The 15,709-nt window shown below is 44.3% G+C and overlaps 1 protein-coding gene across 5 annotated transcripts in view; it reads right to left on the reverse strand.

The window, feature by feature from the left end:
• GPLD1 (glycosylphosphatidylinositol specific phospholipase D1) overlaps positions 1–15,709 on the reverse strand; it is a 49,182-nt gene that overhangs the window by 17,585 nt on the left and 15,888 nt on the right. For 4 of the 5 annotated variants that reach the window (XM_084794046.1, XM_084794048.1, XM_084794045.1 and 1 more), the window contains 10 exons: positions 15,368–15,465; positions 14,835–14,945; positions 13,563–13,611; positions 12,387–12,441; positions 8,667–8,774; positions 8,412–8,439; positions 8,188–8,327; positions 4,410–4,475; positions 1,673–1,796; positions 13–152 (listed from right to left, as the gene is read on the reverse strand). In XM_084794046.1, the coding sequence (XP_084650172.1) occupies positions 13–152; positions 1,673–1,796; positions 4,410–4,475; positions 8,188–8,327; positions 8,412–8,439; positions 8,667–8,774; positions 12,387–12,441; positions 13,563–13,611; positions 14,835–14,945; positions 15,368–15,465 (919 nt within the window). The remainder of the gene's footprint in view (positions 1–12; positions 153–1,672; positions 1,797–4,409; positions 4,476–8,187; positions 8,328–8,411; positions 8,440–8,666; positions 8,775–12,386; positions 12,442–13,562; positions 13,612–14,834; positions 14,946–15,367; positions 15,466–15,709) is intronic. The other variant, XM_084794049.1, reaches the window with a different exon arrangement.

A 15,709-nucleotide genomic window follows, 5' to 3' on the forward strand; every position in this document is an offset into this window, starting at 1 on the left:
GCCCATGCTTACCAGCCAAGCCTGGCATAGGGGACAGACAGGAAGTAGGAGGCAGAAGGGCTGGAGACATGCTTCAGAGAAGTCTGGGAGCTGCCCATAAACATGGTCCTTAGGTTCTTTTCCAGAGTCTGGTACACAAAGGCTATGGATTCCTGAAATGAAAGGTTGTTTTGAGTGACACTCTGAGAGAATAAAATGAGTCACAAGGGCCGACAAATAAAACTGAGAGGGTGGCCTACAGAGGATGAGTCAGCTAGGAGCTCCTCAAAGCCAGAGGTCTGCATTGATTTGAAGACTCAAGCCCAGCAAAAGATGTGTTCCTTTTAGACGTGATCTCACTGACAGGCTCTTTTGGCCTAGAATTCACTGTGTAGACCATGCTGGCCTTGAACTCATGAGGAGCTTCCTGACACTGCTTCCCAAGACTAAAGGCATGCCTGGCCAACAAGAGAATTTTTACAGACCAAATTTTAGGAAAGGCAAACCTGTTTAACCTAGAACCTGAATTATGTTTGTAAATTGATGGCTCCTTTTCCTCAAACAGATGAATTGAAACAATACCTGGATTCCAAAAATCCTCACCCTCTAAGCATGTTGGCTGCAATCCCTTTGGCAAACCTTTACTCCAGAAGTATTTGCACTATGATTCATAACAGTAGCAAAATTACAGTTATGAAGGAGCAACAAAAATAGTTTTACCTTTGGGCTCACTACAACAGGAGGAACCATATTAAAGGGTCACAGCGTTAGGAAGGTTGAGAACCACTGCTTTAAGCCACACCCATAGTGAGATGCTATTTGCTTTGACTCTCAAGGTACCTGAGGGACAGGAGAGGACCTTAGGAGAGCTGGAAGCCTGTGGCAGGGAATTTGGGGACAATTGGCCGCCATGCTTGGAATTCTAAACTTCCCCTTTTCATTTATTTAGTTCTGTTTTTTTGTTTTGTTTTGTTTTTGTTTTTTGTCTAGAGACAGCATCTCATTCGATAGCGAAGGCTGGTCTCAACTCACAGTAGTCCTCCTGCCTCAGCATCCCAAGTGGTGGGATCACCATCAGGGGCACCACATTGAACTGCCTAATTGTCTTAAAGTGCTGACTACAAAGGCACAAGCACAAACCAGGGTGATCCTTAGCAAGTGGAATAAACCCTTGATCCATCCAAGTTAAAGGAGCACCAAAGTCACCACTAAATTCACCAAAGGGTGACATAAAAACCAAAGAAGACTTCACAGGCTCCAGCGAAGTGCAGCAAAGCAGTTCCATCTGAGAACACGGAGGCAGGCCAGCCAGCCCAGGATCAGGGCAAGCACTGGTGGTGTAAGGACCTGCAGGCAGGCAACATGCCTCCTGTCTTCCTACTATTGTCTTGCCAGCAGACTGCATGCAAACCACTTAGTTTCACATGCAATGGTATGTGTCGGCATGGGACTGTGTAGGGAGTACTTGCCTAAGGTCAAAGCAGGACGGGCCTACATGTCCACAGCCCCTTTCACTGACCCACATTCATGTTTACGGCATCTCTAGAATACACCGTATTTAAAAACCAAGGACACTCTCTATGGCCTGGCACAAACCCAGATAGCTGTATAGACAACACCACGCAAGGACTCTCCAAGCAGGCTGTCCCAAGAAGTGGTCCACCCTCCTTCACTGATAATAACAAGTTCTCACCGGGGCCCAGGAGACTGTGCTGTAGAACACGCCTCTCTCTGTGTAGTTCAGGTTTTTCCTGATGTCTTTACTTATGGGCACGGCCAGGTTCCTGTGAAAATCATTTTTCTGCACTTTTGAGCTGCTGAAAAGAGAAGAATAAAACGATCAAACATGTTAATGCTGCCTGAGATACTGAGATTGTAGCATCAACAAGTTGAAGAGATAGAAAACATGATTTTAGAAAAAAAGTTTTGCTCCATACAGTCTTTTGGGTGAGTGTAATTCTGAGGCTTAGAAGGCAGCCCTTACAAAACTTAATATTTCAGTGGTTTTAGCAGAGTGTGTGTTTGGCATATGCATGGACCCTGAGTTCAACACCTAGCACCAGAAAGAAGGAGAAAAAAAGTAGGATTTCCTATGGTCTCAGAGCTCACAGTAGGAGTAAAAGTACTTCTTGAAAACCATACCATAAATGAATGTAGTGCAAAATTTTACTGAAGAGGTCAAGACAGTGCTCTACCTACTTAGGATGGCAGCATATAGACAGACTGACTCATCCATAAAGACATATCCTATAACTAGCTATCAAATTAAAATATAATTTCCAGCCAGACTATGATGGCATATACCTTTAATCCCAGCATTTGGGTGGCAGAGGCAGGCAGAGCTTTATAAGTTCAAGTCCACCCTGGTCTACATAGCGAGTTCCAGGCCAGCCAAGCTACACAAAGAAACCCTGTCTCAAAAAAAAAAATTAAGTGAGTAAACTTCCTAGTTCAGAGATCTTGAACTAGGTAACTGGGTACAGTGGCACACACCCATGACCCTAGCATTTCAGGGGTACAGATAGGAAAATTAGGAGTTCAGAGCCAGCCTGAGCTACACAGTGAGTTAAAGGCCAGCCTGAACTACATGAGACGCTGTTTTAAAAAAAAAAAATCACACATCTTAGGCAGCCTGCACCACAGGTGCCTGGAAGAGGCCTCAGGCTTCAGAATGCTTAAGGGTTAGGGAAGATCAGACCCCAGGGGAGGTGCCAGAGGAGGAGGGGTTCTGATAGCCACAGACAGCAAGCTCAGCCTAAAGATGCTTTGCTATTGCTGTTGTTGTTAAAGCATTAACCAGACTTGCTTATTTTAAATGAATTAAACAACAAAGCCTTGGAGGAACCCCTCCCTTCACCTTTTAATTCTCAAAATGCACTAAATCTCCCTAGGATCTTTCCAGAAAAAGCCCTCACTTTTTTGTTTTGTTTTGTTTTGTTTTGTTTTGTTTTTTGAGACAGGGTTTCTCTGTGTAGCCTTGGCTGTCCTGGACTGGCTTTGCAGACCAGGCTGGCCTCGAACTCACAGCAATCCACCCGCCTCTGCCTTCCAAGCACTGAGATTAAAGGCATCCACCACCACCGCCCAGCACCTTCACTTTAACGTCTAGAATATTTTGTGATTTTTTTTTCTCTTAAATATCTCACTGATTGTGCAAAGAAACTCCTCTGCTGGGCCCTGGTTGGGCCACCATGGTGCATTCCCGGAGAAGCTATCCCTCCTTTCTCTAATGCTCAGCAATATTTACAATGACATCTTCAGTGCCCAGTCGGCTGTCAGTCTGCGTGCCCTGAGCTCCTGGCTCAATGACTGGCTCCAGGTATTACTATTTATGTTATTGTTTTAATTTATTAATAACAAAAGCTGTCCCTTCCTATTGAAAACAGCATGAACTGGAGACTAGTACCTGCTCCAGCAGGAGGTGCCACCTCCACCCATATAAAGGAGGCCTGTTCCTCAGAAATTTCCACAGCACACGGCTGTCCACCTCGTCAGGAAAATGCTGTTTAAGGATGGAATCTAGGTAAGGTTCATAAATCACAATAACAATGGTGATAATCATGAGAGTACCAGTGACCATTGAGTGAGCAGCTCACTGTGTGTATCCGCCCTGCACCTGCCCCTATCATCTGTAGTGCATGCTGCTATTCCAGGACGGTAGATAGATTTCCTTCATTATCAGAAAGATTTGTGGCTTAAAAACATTCGCCTGACTGTCCTGGACTCTCTTTGTAGACCAGACTGGCCCCTAACTCACAGAAATCCACCTGCCTCTGCCTCCCGAGTGCTGGGATTGAAGACATGAGGGACCCGCCAGGCTGTTGTTCGCCTGGTTTTGCCTGTGGAGATCAGAAAAGGGGCCAGAGCCCCTAGAACTGGAGTTGGGGATAGCTGTGAGCTACTGTCCCCTTCCCCTGACACATACACAGATACACAAACAAACAGGGATGACATCAAGACGCAGGCTGAAGGGCAGAGGAAAGCAGCACCCTCCGGGAGTGGGCCCGGACCCAAGGGTGAGCTGAGACCTACACACCCTGTCTCAAAAAATAAAATAAAATAAAATAAAATTAAATAAATAAAAAAAATAAAACAACAGGGGATGGAGAGATGGTTCAGAGGTTAAGAGGACTGACTGGTCTTCGGAGGTCCTGAATTCAATTCCCAGCAACTACATGGTGGCTCACAACCATTTATAAGGTGATCTAATGCCCTCTTCTGTCATGCAGGCACATATGCAGGCAGAACACTGTATACATAATAAATAAATCAATCTTTTTTAAAAAAAAAATTGCCAGTGTGCTTAAAGGCCACCTGGCTGTAAATGGCTCCACTAAAACAGGAGCCTACAACTTGTCTGCCTGAAATCCCCATGCTGCCCCCTCTCCCGGGCAGCCGTCCTAGGAAGGCACGCCTCTGGACCCACTTACCTGGGGGTGGGCTTCCTCTGGCCATCACAGGAGATGAACAGAGGGTTCTCAGGCAGGTAGCAGGCACTGGAAAACAATGGAAGGCGTCAGGCGCTGTTCTTCCTTCCCTCCACACATGATGCTGACAAGGAACCAGTACTTTTAGCCACTCTTATCGCTTACGTCCAGTGCACTATCCATCGGGCCATGGAGTCACATTTAGACCACGCTCATAGGCTCAAAGAGTTCCATTGCCTGGCCATTTGGATAGAAAGCCTAAGTCTTTCTAGCCAAGCCTTCCTCCGCCCTCCCGGCTCCTCTGCCAAGCTTACAGGCAAACAGGAAATGCCCAGAGTCTGAGAATATGATACAAACTGCATCTTTTCCCAGTTATGCCAGTTACACCAAACAGACCTACAGAGTGCAATTTGATTCCCTCATTAAACCCTGCAAATTCAATTATTACATAGGAAATCAGGTCTCTCTCTCTCTCTCTCTCTCTCTCTCTCTCTCTCTCTCTCTCTCTCTCCCTCCATGGTTCTTTTCTTTTTTTTATTTTATTTAAATAATTTATTCAGATTACATACCAATTATTACCCCCTCATTTGTATCTTCCTGTTGCCCCCCCTCCCTCCTTCACTCTATTCCCCTCCCCTAGGGCTGTGACAGAAGGAGACCTCCTCCCCCACCATATGATCACGGGTATCTCTCTTATAAGTGATAAGTGTTTGGAAAATGTAAGGGATGCCCTCATTCCGTAAGAGACTTCATGGGAGTGGGTGTGGACGTTGTGGAAGGAACAGGACTTTGAAGGGAATTTATGGAGGCCACCGGAGGAGACTAGAAGTGTGAGTGAGGGCTTTACAGCCAGGGGGAAACCAGTTCTGGGAAGGGAGCCGGGGGGAAGGGAATGAGAAGGAGCTGAGAGCAAGCTTTCATCATCTCCCCATCAGTGTTTCTCTTAGACCAGACCCGTATCCATTCCACCAACTGAGCTACATCCCATCCCTTCACTTTTGGAGGATCTGTTCATTATCAAGTGAGTGATTTCTCAATGCCATGTTAATTCCCATATATCATGTACTGAAGCCACAGTCACCATCCCGTCCCTCTCTACCTGCTTCCGTCTCCCCTCTCACAAGCCCTACTTCTCCTCCTAATGAGCATGGTGTTTGTGCTTTCTAGGTTCTGCGTGTGAGAGAAAACTTGACGTTCTGAGTCTGGCTTATTTTAGCTAATATGGTCATGTTCAGCGGCATTTCCCTACAGATGATGTAATTCCATCTCTCCATCGTGGCAGCTCTGAGCTGAGGAAAGGTTTTCTCTTTAAGTCCTCCTGCTCCTCTGCTGGGAGTCAGAAGATGACATGGCAAGCACGCGCATGCGCGCGCGCGCACACACACACACACACACACACACACACACACACACAACTAAACCCTCAGCTCCTTCTTGAGGTGGGTGGAGCTCTGGCTGGGGCCTAACCACCATCTCAGTGTTTCTTCAGGAAAGCCTACTGTATGCTTCAAATAACAAGAATGCACTTTAAACGGTAAGCACTCTTAGTGAGTTGAAGGGATGCTGGTTAATAAAATAATGCATTTCTTCTTTTGTAATTTTTTTGTTTCTAGAGCCTTCTCTAAATTTTCCATAAACTCTGATATCTCTCTCTGCCTCTCTCTCTCTCTGTCTCTCTCTTTCTCTGTGTGTGCGTGTTTGTATATTTGTGTGTGTATATATGTATGTGATCAATTTAGGAAGTTTCATGTGTTGACAAATTAGAACAGAGACAAGAACTGTGCTCCTCTGTTGCATCTTCCTGTCTTTCCTTAGCTGTGTATAGAAGTAGTCCAAAATCACCCAAAAATGAGAGTGGAATTGTTGCATGTGGTAGAGAGAGAGAGAAAGACGGAGAGAGGTTACTCATTCTACTGTGACTGGGCATTCTGAGTTCTGCCGATATAAATTCCTACCTAATAGCAGCCCTGATAATGGTGCCACCATGTATTGAGCACTCGCTGCATATTAAACCCTCTGCATGAGGGTTCTCACTGACTCCTCACACCCTCGTAAGTAATGGAATGATGAGTGTCCCCATTTAACAGGAAGTGAGGGCTTAGGAGGGTTAGCAAGTGGAGACACGGAGCTCAGTGCTGAGAAGGAGGTGTCTGTAATTCCAAACCCTACCCTTTCTACATCTAGGCTGGCATGCACTAACCACTCTCACCCAAGCTTGGAAGACGACTGAGTCACTCCTCGACAGCAGGGTGGCCTGCACCATTAGGCAGACCTCTGGAGCTCAATGGCCAGCCTGCCTAGCCTAATCACCAAGCTCCAGATCAATGACAGACCTGCCTCACAAAACAAAGTAAGAGCACTTGAGGAATGTTAGTCCCCTGGCCTCTATGTGTACATATGCACACACACACACACACACACACACACACACACACACACACACACCATCACCACCACCACTACCACCACCACCACCATTGCGAGGGCTTAGGAATCTGACTTAAGATTTTGCTCATTATTAAAATAAGATTTGGGAGCTGGGAAGATCCCTCAGAGAGTAGAACGCTTGCTGTGCAAGTATGAGGGCCAAGATTTGAGTCCCCAGAAATCACATAAATGAAAGGTAGGCATGGCAACCATCCTGAAATTTCAGTGCTCAGAAGATGGAGACGGGCGATCTCTGAGTGAGCTAGCAAGTCTGACCATTTGCAATAAGAGAGCTCAGCATTCAGCAAAGGACCCTGTCACAAGGTGTAAGGGGAAGACACCTGCATCAGCCTCAGATCTCCACATGCATACACACATAGATGCATGGTATACACACACACTCACAAATTAAATTACATAGGATTTATATTAGATTACTAACCCTACCAAGTCATCAGTCATTGAGTCTTTCAAGGAAGTTTGCTATGGACTAAGCTGAAGTCAATCTTAGCACTAAGGAGAATTTCGCTTCAAATCCGTACTGTGTAATTATGATTAACAATGTGTAAAACACTGCAAAGGTTTTTAAAGAACACATTGCATAACATTCTGGAGATGCAACTCTGTGGGCACTCCAACTTACCAACACCCACGCTCCCTAGTTCCTGACCTGGAACCAGCTCTGGGGTGTAGCTCTTGCGCAAAGAGCCTGCTTTCCTACCCTGCTGGTTCAGTCACACTCCCAGCACCACCCTCTCCGTGCAGCAGGAGCAGGCATCTAAGGTTCCTACCCTGCTTACCCCCAACAAGCCAGCAGCTCAGCTGGGGGAGCTGTGCACCCAAGACTGAGGGTATGCGGATCCTCTGAGCAACAGTGGCCTCCCAGGACAGTAGGGGCAGTTCTTCCTAAAGATCTGCTTTCTGTTTGCTCTGATTATGTTTGGCCTCTGAGTAGCTCTCACCTTGAACATAACAAAATGAAGGTGATTAGCGCCCGGAAGAGGCTAAGCAGCAATCTCATTGGTGCTCGCCATCAGATTTCCTCCGGAGCCTGTGCGTGACTTGGCTTTGGAGGATGGGGCAGGAATATGTGACCTACTTCTCAGTGATCCCCAGATCTGCCATGTCTGCCTATCTGTCCCTCCATGCCTCAAACTTGAGAGGCACTTACCAAGTCAACCAAACGTCCCCCAGTCAGATTTAAGAGAGGACATAGTTTCCATTGTTTTCCCCCTGCATGGGTTAAGACAACACTTCTGAGGTTGGTTTCCTTTGATTTTTTTTTTTTTTTGCTTCATTTTTTTTGCTGAAAATGATGAAGGTCGTGTGGGGAACACAGCAAGGCAAAACTCACCTGGTCCCGTTCTCCAGCATAAAGCTGGTCAGACGGTAGATGTTGGTGGACCAGAAGGCCATGTCATCCAGTCCTCCGAGGAAGTACTCTTGGAACTGTTCTACCAGAAATGGGGACTTCGTGGAGTACGTGGAGTAGAGCTGAGGCAGAAGGCAGGAGGAGTAAGGCATGGCACTGTCTACACACAACCCTTTAGCCAAGATTCAGGAAAAGCACGCCTTTACCTTGGAAACGGCTAGCATCTCCCCATGCCTGCAACACAAATAAGAATCTTTATGAGCCGCAGTTTCCAGAAGGGGGAAGAAATGAAGCAGGTAATGAAGACACAGCTCCAGCTGCGTGTGCCCTCTATCCTTCAACTGCCTTTACAGAAGCAAACGCCATGAATTCGAAATGAACCCCTGGAACGGGAAATGTGGACAAGGGTGCTCAGGAAGCCCCCATGAGGCAGTGCTAACGTCCCTCTGGCTCACACTCACATTTCCAAGAACTGAAGGTATGTGCAGTCAACAATGACATCCTTGGTGATGACTTGTCGGCCATAGAGATTATCGTAAATTCTCAGAAGGTCTTTGATTGGCACATACCTGAGAAACGCATTAAAATGAAGGAAAAAAAAAAAGATGGTTGGGTTCTGAAATTGAAGATAACAGTAACAACAGCAGGAACACACAAACTCCCAGGGTCCCGTGATCAATTTTATGTGTCAGATAATGAACAGTCTTTACCAGCTTTGGTTATTTAGCTTCACCAACGGCACTTACGATACAGAACAAGAAACAGATGCTTTTGTCAAATATTTATAAAAAAAAGATTTAAATATCAGAAATTATCAAGTTTCAAAAAGAGTGTTCAATTTTGTGCCTTCAGAGTTCATGAAAATTAGTCTCATGAACCACTGACGTGCGTTTGTGGGTTTTTGGTGTGTATGTGTGTATATGGGGGAGGCATGGGAGGGGACAGGTGTGCATTTGGGTTTCTGAAACAGTATCTTACTCTGTAACCAAGTATGGACTAGAACTCACTGTATAGCCCAGGCTATCCTCAAACTGGCAGCAATCCCTCTGCCTCAGCCTCCTGGGTGTTGGGCTCCCAGGAAGGAGCACCAGATGTGGCTCCCTGCTCCACTGTGCTTGTTTTAGATGCACAGGGAAAAACCAGAGAAAGAACTGTAGGCCCAGCTTTTGGCTCACAGACATTACTTATTTTAGTTAGAAGGAGAACAGTATTTTAAAATCAGATTTATAGAATAATTTTTCCTTCAATTTCAAAATCCTCAGAATAAACAAGAATACAATAATCAATAAAGCCAATTTCCAATAATAAGATGAAAGAAACAAAAATGAAAAAGGAGTTAAAATTTGATTTGTGTGTATTTACAAAGAAAAAACGTTTAAGATGCCCCCTTTTAGCTCATAAGAGCACCTGTGACCTTCTCAATAAAAATAGCTTAATGGGAAAAAAGGAAATGGCAAAAATATTTGCTTTAATGAATCACTAAGTTAACAACAAAATAAAAAAAAATAGTAATTCCAAAGTCCAAACCCAAATAGAAAGTGGAATCTTCGGAAGGCAAGCGAGGGTGAGAGCCAGCTTTGCTAATCTAGCATCTGTCAGACCCCAGAGGCTACAGGGTTCTGATGGCAGAGAGCATGGACATGGGGCCATCCACCACAGTGTGGTCGGCCTCCTAGGGACCACACTGCTAAAGCAAACTCCCCTCCCAGACTCCTCGGCTCTGACTGGGAGGTGATGAGTCCCTCTCTCTCCTCCATACTGGGATGCCGTTGCTCTTATGCAGGCAGCCACAGATGGTAGGAGTCCGTGACTGTATTCATCCTAAACAGTCTTTCTACCTCCTCTTCTGAGAAGGTCCCTGAGTCCTGGGGTTGAGTGATACAGATGTCCCGTGTATGACTGGTCACTTCGCGGCCACTTACTCTCTACACTTTGACCAGCTATGAGTGTCTGTGTTAACCTTCATCCACTGCACAAAGAAGCCTCTCTGCTGAGGGCAGAGCTGTTCTATAGAGTGAATAAACATTCATAAAAATTTCCACAAGTTTTTCCTGGAACACATCAACCTGACCTTAAATTTCATCTGAAAGAGCAAGACAAAAGAAGAAAGATAGTTTGAATGAGAATGTCCCCCGTAGGCTTGTAGACTGGAATGTTTGGTCCCCAGTCTAGGCCCAGTGTCTCTCTCTGTCTCTGTGTCTGTCTCTCTCTCTTTCTTTTTCTATGTATGTCTGTGTGTCTGTGTGTGAGGGGGGTGTATGTGTGTATCTGTGTGTCTCTGTGTGGGAGCGGTGTATGTGTGTGTCTCTGTGTGTCTCTGTGTGTGTGTGTCTGTCTGTCTGTCTGTCTCTCTCTCTGTATGTGTGTGTCTCTCTGTGTCTGTTTGTGTGTATGTGTGTGTCTCTGTGTGTGTATGTGTGTGTGTCTATATTTGTGTGTGTGTGTGTGTGTGTGTGTGCGCGCATGTCTGCCTCCTGCTTGTGGATCAGATGTAAGCTCTCAGCTGTCACTCCTGCACCACGCCTACATGCCATGATGGTCATGGACTCTGAAACTGTAAGCAAGCCTGCAATCCCCCTTAAATACTTTCTTTTGTAAGTTATCTTGCTCATGGTGTCTCTTCACAATTCAATGGTCTCTAAGACAGAAGACAAATAGGAAGCTCTGCCCTTTTAGAAGCAGACCTACGATAAAGTCGCAAAGATAGGAAGAAACAGTGCCCCTGAGCAGTCACTCCAGCCAAGAGAAGAAAAAGGAAAGCGCATAGGCAGTGCTGCAGACCAGTGAGGAAAGAGATTATTAATAAAGTGGTTCTGGAACACTCAGCCACCTCTATGGAAAAAGTAAAGTTAGTTTGTACTTCACCTTATACAAAAATTCCCAGGTACATTAATGTAAAAAGTCTTTCTACTCTCCCAGAAGACCCAGGCTTGGTTCCCTAACCCCCACATCAGGCGACTCACAACCGCCTGTAACTCCAGCTCTCTTATGGCCTCAACAAACAACTGCATGTGTTACACACACAGGAAAGCATACACATAAATACACAGACACACAATAAAAATAAATCTTTTTTTTAAACCATAAAGGTTTTAGAAGATTTCATATAATATTCTCATGCCTTGAAAGTAGACTATTTCGGGCCGGGCATGGTGGTGCATGCCTTTAATCCCAGTACTTGGGAGGCAGAGGCAGGTAAATCACTGTGAGTTCGAGGCCAGCCTGGTCTACAAAGTGAGTCCAGGACAACCAACGCTACACAGAGAGACCCTGTCTCGAAAAAGCAAAAAGGAAAAAAAAAAAAAAAAAAGGAAAGTAGACTATTTCTTTAAAAAGACATCAGAAGGGGACTGGAAAGATGGTTCAGAGGTTAAGAGCACTGGCTGTTCTTCCAAAGGTCCTGAGTTCAATTCCCAGCAACCACATAGTAGTGGCTCACAACCATCTGTGATGAAATCTGGTGCCCTCTTTTGGCATGCTGGTGTATGTACAGGCAGAACATATTAAATAAATAAATCTTAAAAAAAAAAAAAACATTAGAAGCACACATAACCAAGAAAAACAGATATAGTCAGCTACTATGGATTAACAAACTCTGCTAGTCAGCCTGTACTCCCAGCACTCAGGAGACAGAGGCAGGCAGATCTCTAAGTCTGAGGCCACAGCAAGTTCCAGGACAGCCCGTGCTACACAGAGAAACCCTGTCTTGAAAAACTGAGATGAAAAAAAGGGAATAAAGAATAAAATACACCCTTAGTGAAATTACATACTACAAAGTGCACAAACACAATTTAAGAAGTAATTTAACAAAATGATGAGATCAGAAGCTATATAGTCAAAACACTAACAAAAGCCAGAACTGGTAACACAAGCCAGTAACCCAGGCTGCTTAAGAAGTTGTGGCAACAGGTCACAAAGTCAAAGCATTCCTGGGCTATCGAGTGAGTTCAAGGCTAACCTGACTCAAGGTTAGACCCTGTCTCCAACTTTTAAACACTGTAAAAAAAATTGTAGGCACTTAGCAAGGTAATACAGTAGTTGCCTAGCATCCAGAAGGAAGGGTGAAATTACACAGAGAAAAAGACGAACCATTGGGAAATAGGGATTAAACTAAAAAAACAAATGCAACAAGTCACAAATGCCATTTTCGCATCATATATTTAAAAAAATGTTGGTCTTACCAGCGCCGTGAGAGGTAATTGAAATTAAATTCAAACTGGCTCAACACATCTCCTCCTATGGCAAGAAATATTTACAGTCTGTGAGTTAGTGACGAACCCCTTCTTCCACCACATCCCCACAGCGGCTCCTTCTCTGTTCTAGGTATATCAGGAAGAAGAAGCTATTAAAGACCGTAGCTAGTGAAGTGTATACATTAAGAATCATATATATAATAAAAGAATTCTGTTTGTTTTTTTGTTTGTTTGTTTGTTTGTTTGTTTGTTTTAACAGGGCTTCAAGGACTAGGCCTGGCTAGCCTGGCACTCACTGTGTGCTCAACACTGGCCTTCAACTTGCAGTAATCCTCCTGTCTCAGCCTCGAAAATGCTGGGATTATAGGTGTGTGTGCCACCACAACCAGCTTTAAATTTATTTTATTTTATTTTAAGATAGACCGTACAAGTTCTTTCAAATAAATACTAACTTTTATATTTAAAGAGAATTATTACAAGAAAAAAGATGATAAGTTCACCAATTGAAAGCTAAAATGCAGGTGACTATAACTAATGTAGCAGGTGAATTTTAATCCAACATATAAGCAAAAAATTTCTCATAAAATTATGTTAATAATAAATACATATTTTCGAGCAAACAAATACATTAACACACCCACTTAGAAATACGCATCTGTAGCTGGGCATGGTGGCACACGCCCTTCAGCCCAGCATTTGGAGGCAGCGGCAGGTGGATCTCTAAGTTCAAAGCCATGCTAGACTACAGAGCGAGTTCTAGGACAGCCAGGGCTACACAGAGAAACCCTGCCTCAATAAAAAAAACAAAAGAAAAGAAAAAAAGAAGAGAGAAAGAAGGAAAAGAAAGGAAATATGTCTCTGTGTTGAATGAGCTGTGTTATACTCTAAATAAACTTTAGCATTAAAATTAGAAAAATACTTAGCATATAAGGTTGGCAGGATGGCTCAGTATGTAAGCCTGGCAACCTGAGTTCAATTCCCAGAACCCACAGAAAGAAACCATTTCCTATAGTGGTCCTTCTACCTTCCCACATGCACAGTGTGGCTCACATGAGAGCACACATACTCACATATAAACACACATACACGCACACACATACACACACACACACCATATAAAGGAAGAAAAGCAATTGACATATGAAAGAAGTGAATAAACAGTACCAAAGTCACCAGCTGAGTGAGCCTCAGAGTAGGAGTCATGAAAATCAATCTGAGGAACAAAGAGAAGTACACAGTGAATGTCACAGACCGTGGTGCAGAATGTCCCTCCAAGTCGGAGAAGCTGAGGGGAGGTGGCAGCCTCTCCCAGGGGACTGTGAACTTGGTCTTCGCACTAACATTCTCTCGCTTGGCTGTGTTGGCCGCTGAGCTGGGTAACAAGACTGCTGTAGACAATTGTGTCTTTCTAGGGCGAACAACTTTTCCAAAGCAGTCCAAGGTTACAGGGGCGACAGAATAAAATTAATAGCAACTAAAGTGGGTGGAAGAGGGATAAACATGAACAAGGTACACTGACATATATATGTGTATGTGATGAGATGTATTATTTGATATGCTATGGAGAACTGGTTCACTGGTTGCCCTTCCAGAGGACCTGAGTTTAATTCCCAGCACCCACATGATGACTCACAGCTGTCTGAAACTCTAGTACCAGGGGGACCCGCCGCCCTCTTCTGGCCTCTGCAGGCATTGCGTATACATGGTGCACAGATATACAGGCGGGCGAAACACTCATACACGTAAAATAAAAGCAATGATTAAAATCTTAATTTAAAAATGCGAAAAGGAGGCTAGAGAGATGGCTTAGAGGTTAGGAGCACTGACTGCTTTTCCAGAGGTCCTGAGTTCAATTCCCAGCAACCACAAGGTGGTTCACAACCACCTATAATGTGATCTAATTTGCACTGTATACATAATAAATAAATAAATATTTTTTAATGCCAAAAGTCAAATAAAACAACTAGTAATCAGTAGGGTCTTTTAGTTAAGTCATTAGGAGGGGTTGTTACCCCTATCTGAGAGCTGTCAGTTTTGAACAGAGCCAAGTGGCAGGCATTTCTTTCTTTATTCAGACACACAGTCTCAAAAGCACTGCAGGGACACCTCTGCCCCTGTTTCTGGCACATCAGCCCATTTAGTTTTTGTATATGAGTTTTTGAAGGTTATAACAATAAAAAGAATTAATAATAATATTTTTAAACAGATAAGACTCTGACCAGAAGCCACTTTGGATAAAAAGGCTTGTTCCCACAGGATATGTGAATAACTTAAAAGTTTTCCTTTTCTTTTAAAATAATCCAGTCTTGTTTGTAGAGTTGGGGATTAAACCCAGGGCGTTGCATGTTAACCAAGCACTCTACCTGTGAGCTGCCCCTCGCCCCACCCTGAGTCTGGTTTGGGTGTGGGTGTGGGTGGTGTGAAGTATGTACTCACAGCTCCCATTGTCCTGAGGAATCCTTGTTCAATACCCAGGCTGTGCCAGCTGATATCAGCTACCATGTGCGAGGTGACTCCAAACAAGAAAGCTACCAGCTTCTCTGTGTCCTGGCCAAAAAAAAAAATTCAGGTCTTATGTGTTGGATTATCTTATGACAATTCCCTAAAAGGCTTTAACAAACATGAACCAATTTACATTATTGAGACTCAACAAAGATTTAGAAGCAGGTGAATTACATAACTTTTAGTCATGGAAAAGTACATAGGACTTTCTAAAATATTGTGTAGTGTTTTTGGAAGGTTTTCAGATTCATTACATTTAAGGAAAGTGACCAAGTGGCAATCTCCAAACTTTTCTCTAATAACTTTAAGTAGTGATTTGGCATCGCTGTGTCCCCTCTAGTGTGCACGGCACTGCAAGTCAAGTAGCCGTGAGCTACCCCAGCCTGGAGAGCAGAGATTCCAAGTGGAGTGAATGGCAGAACTTGGAGCACAGCGGTGGGCAGTGCAGTGCTAGAGGCAATGCCTACCTTCTCCCAGGGCAGAGGGTAGTTCTCCCGGATGTAATGAATGCTGGCGTTAAGAAATGGGGTCCAGTGAGTCTTCTCAGACACATCATGGAATTTTCCTAATAAAACAAAAAAGAGGGGTTGTGGAGCCTAGACAGTTGAAAGCCTCCTCAAATTTCTCATGACCACCTACTGTATCCCTTCACTTCCCCTCAGATCCCTGGTTTCCTCTCTCCTTGCTCCAAGGACACCTCAGGAACAGAAGGACCAGGTGTGATTTTAGAAGGTTCACAAGGATGTGTCTATATTCCAACATCGTATCCTGTTACTCTTCTTTATTTTACTTTTTATTATTTATTGTTA

The sequence above is a fragment of the Acomys minous genome (genome assembly GCF_964271855.1).
Source record: "Acomys minous genome assembly, chromosome: 9".
Taxonomy (NCBI): domain Eukaryota; kingdom Metazoa; phylum Chordata; class Mammalia; order Rodentia; family Muridae; genus Acomys; species Acomys minous.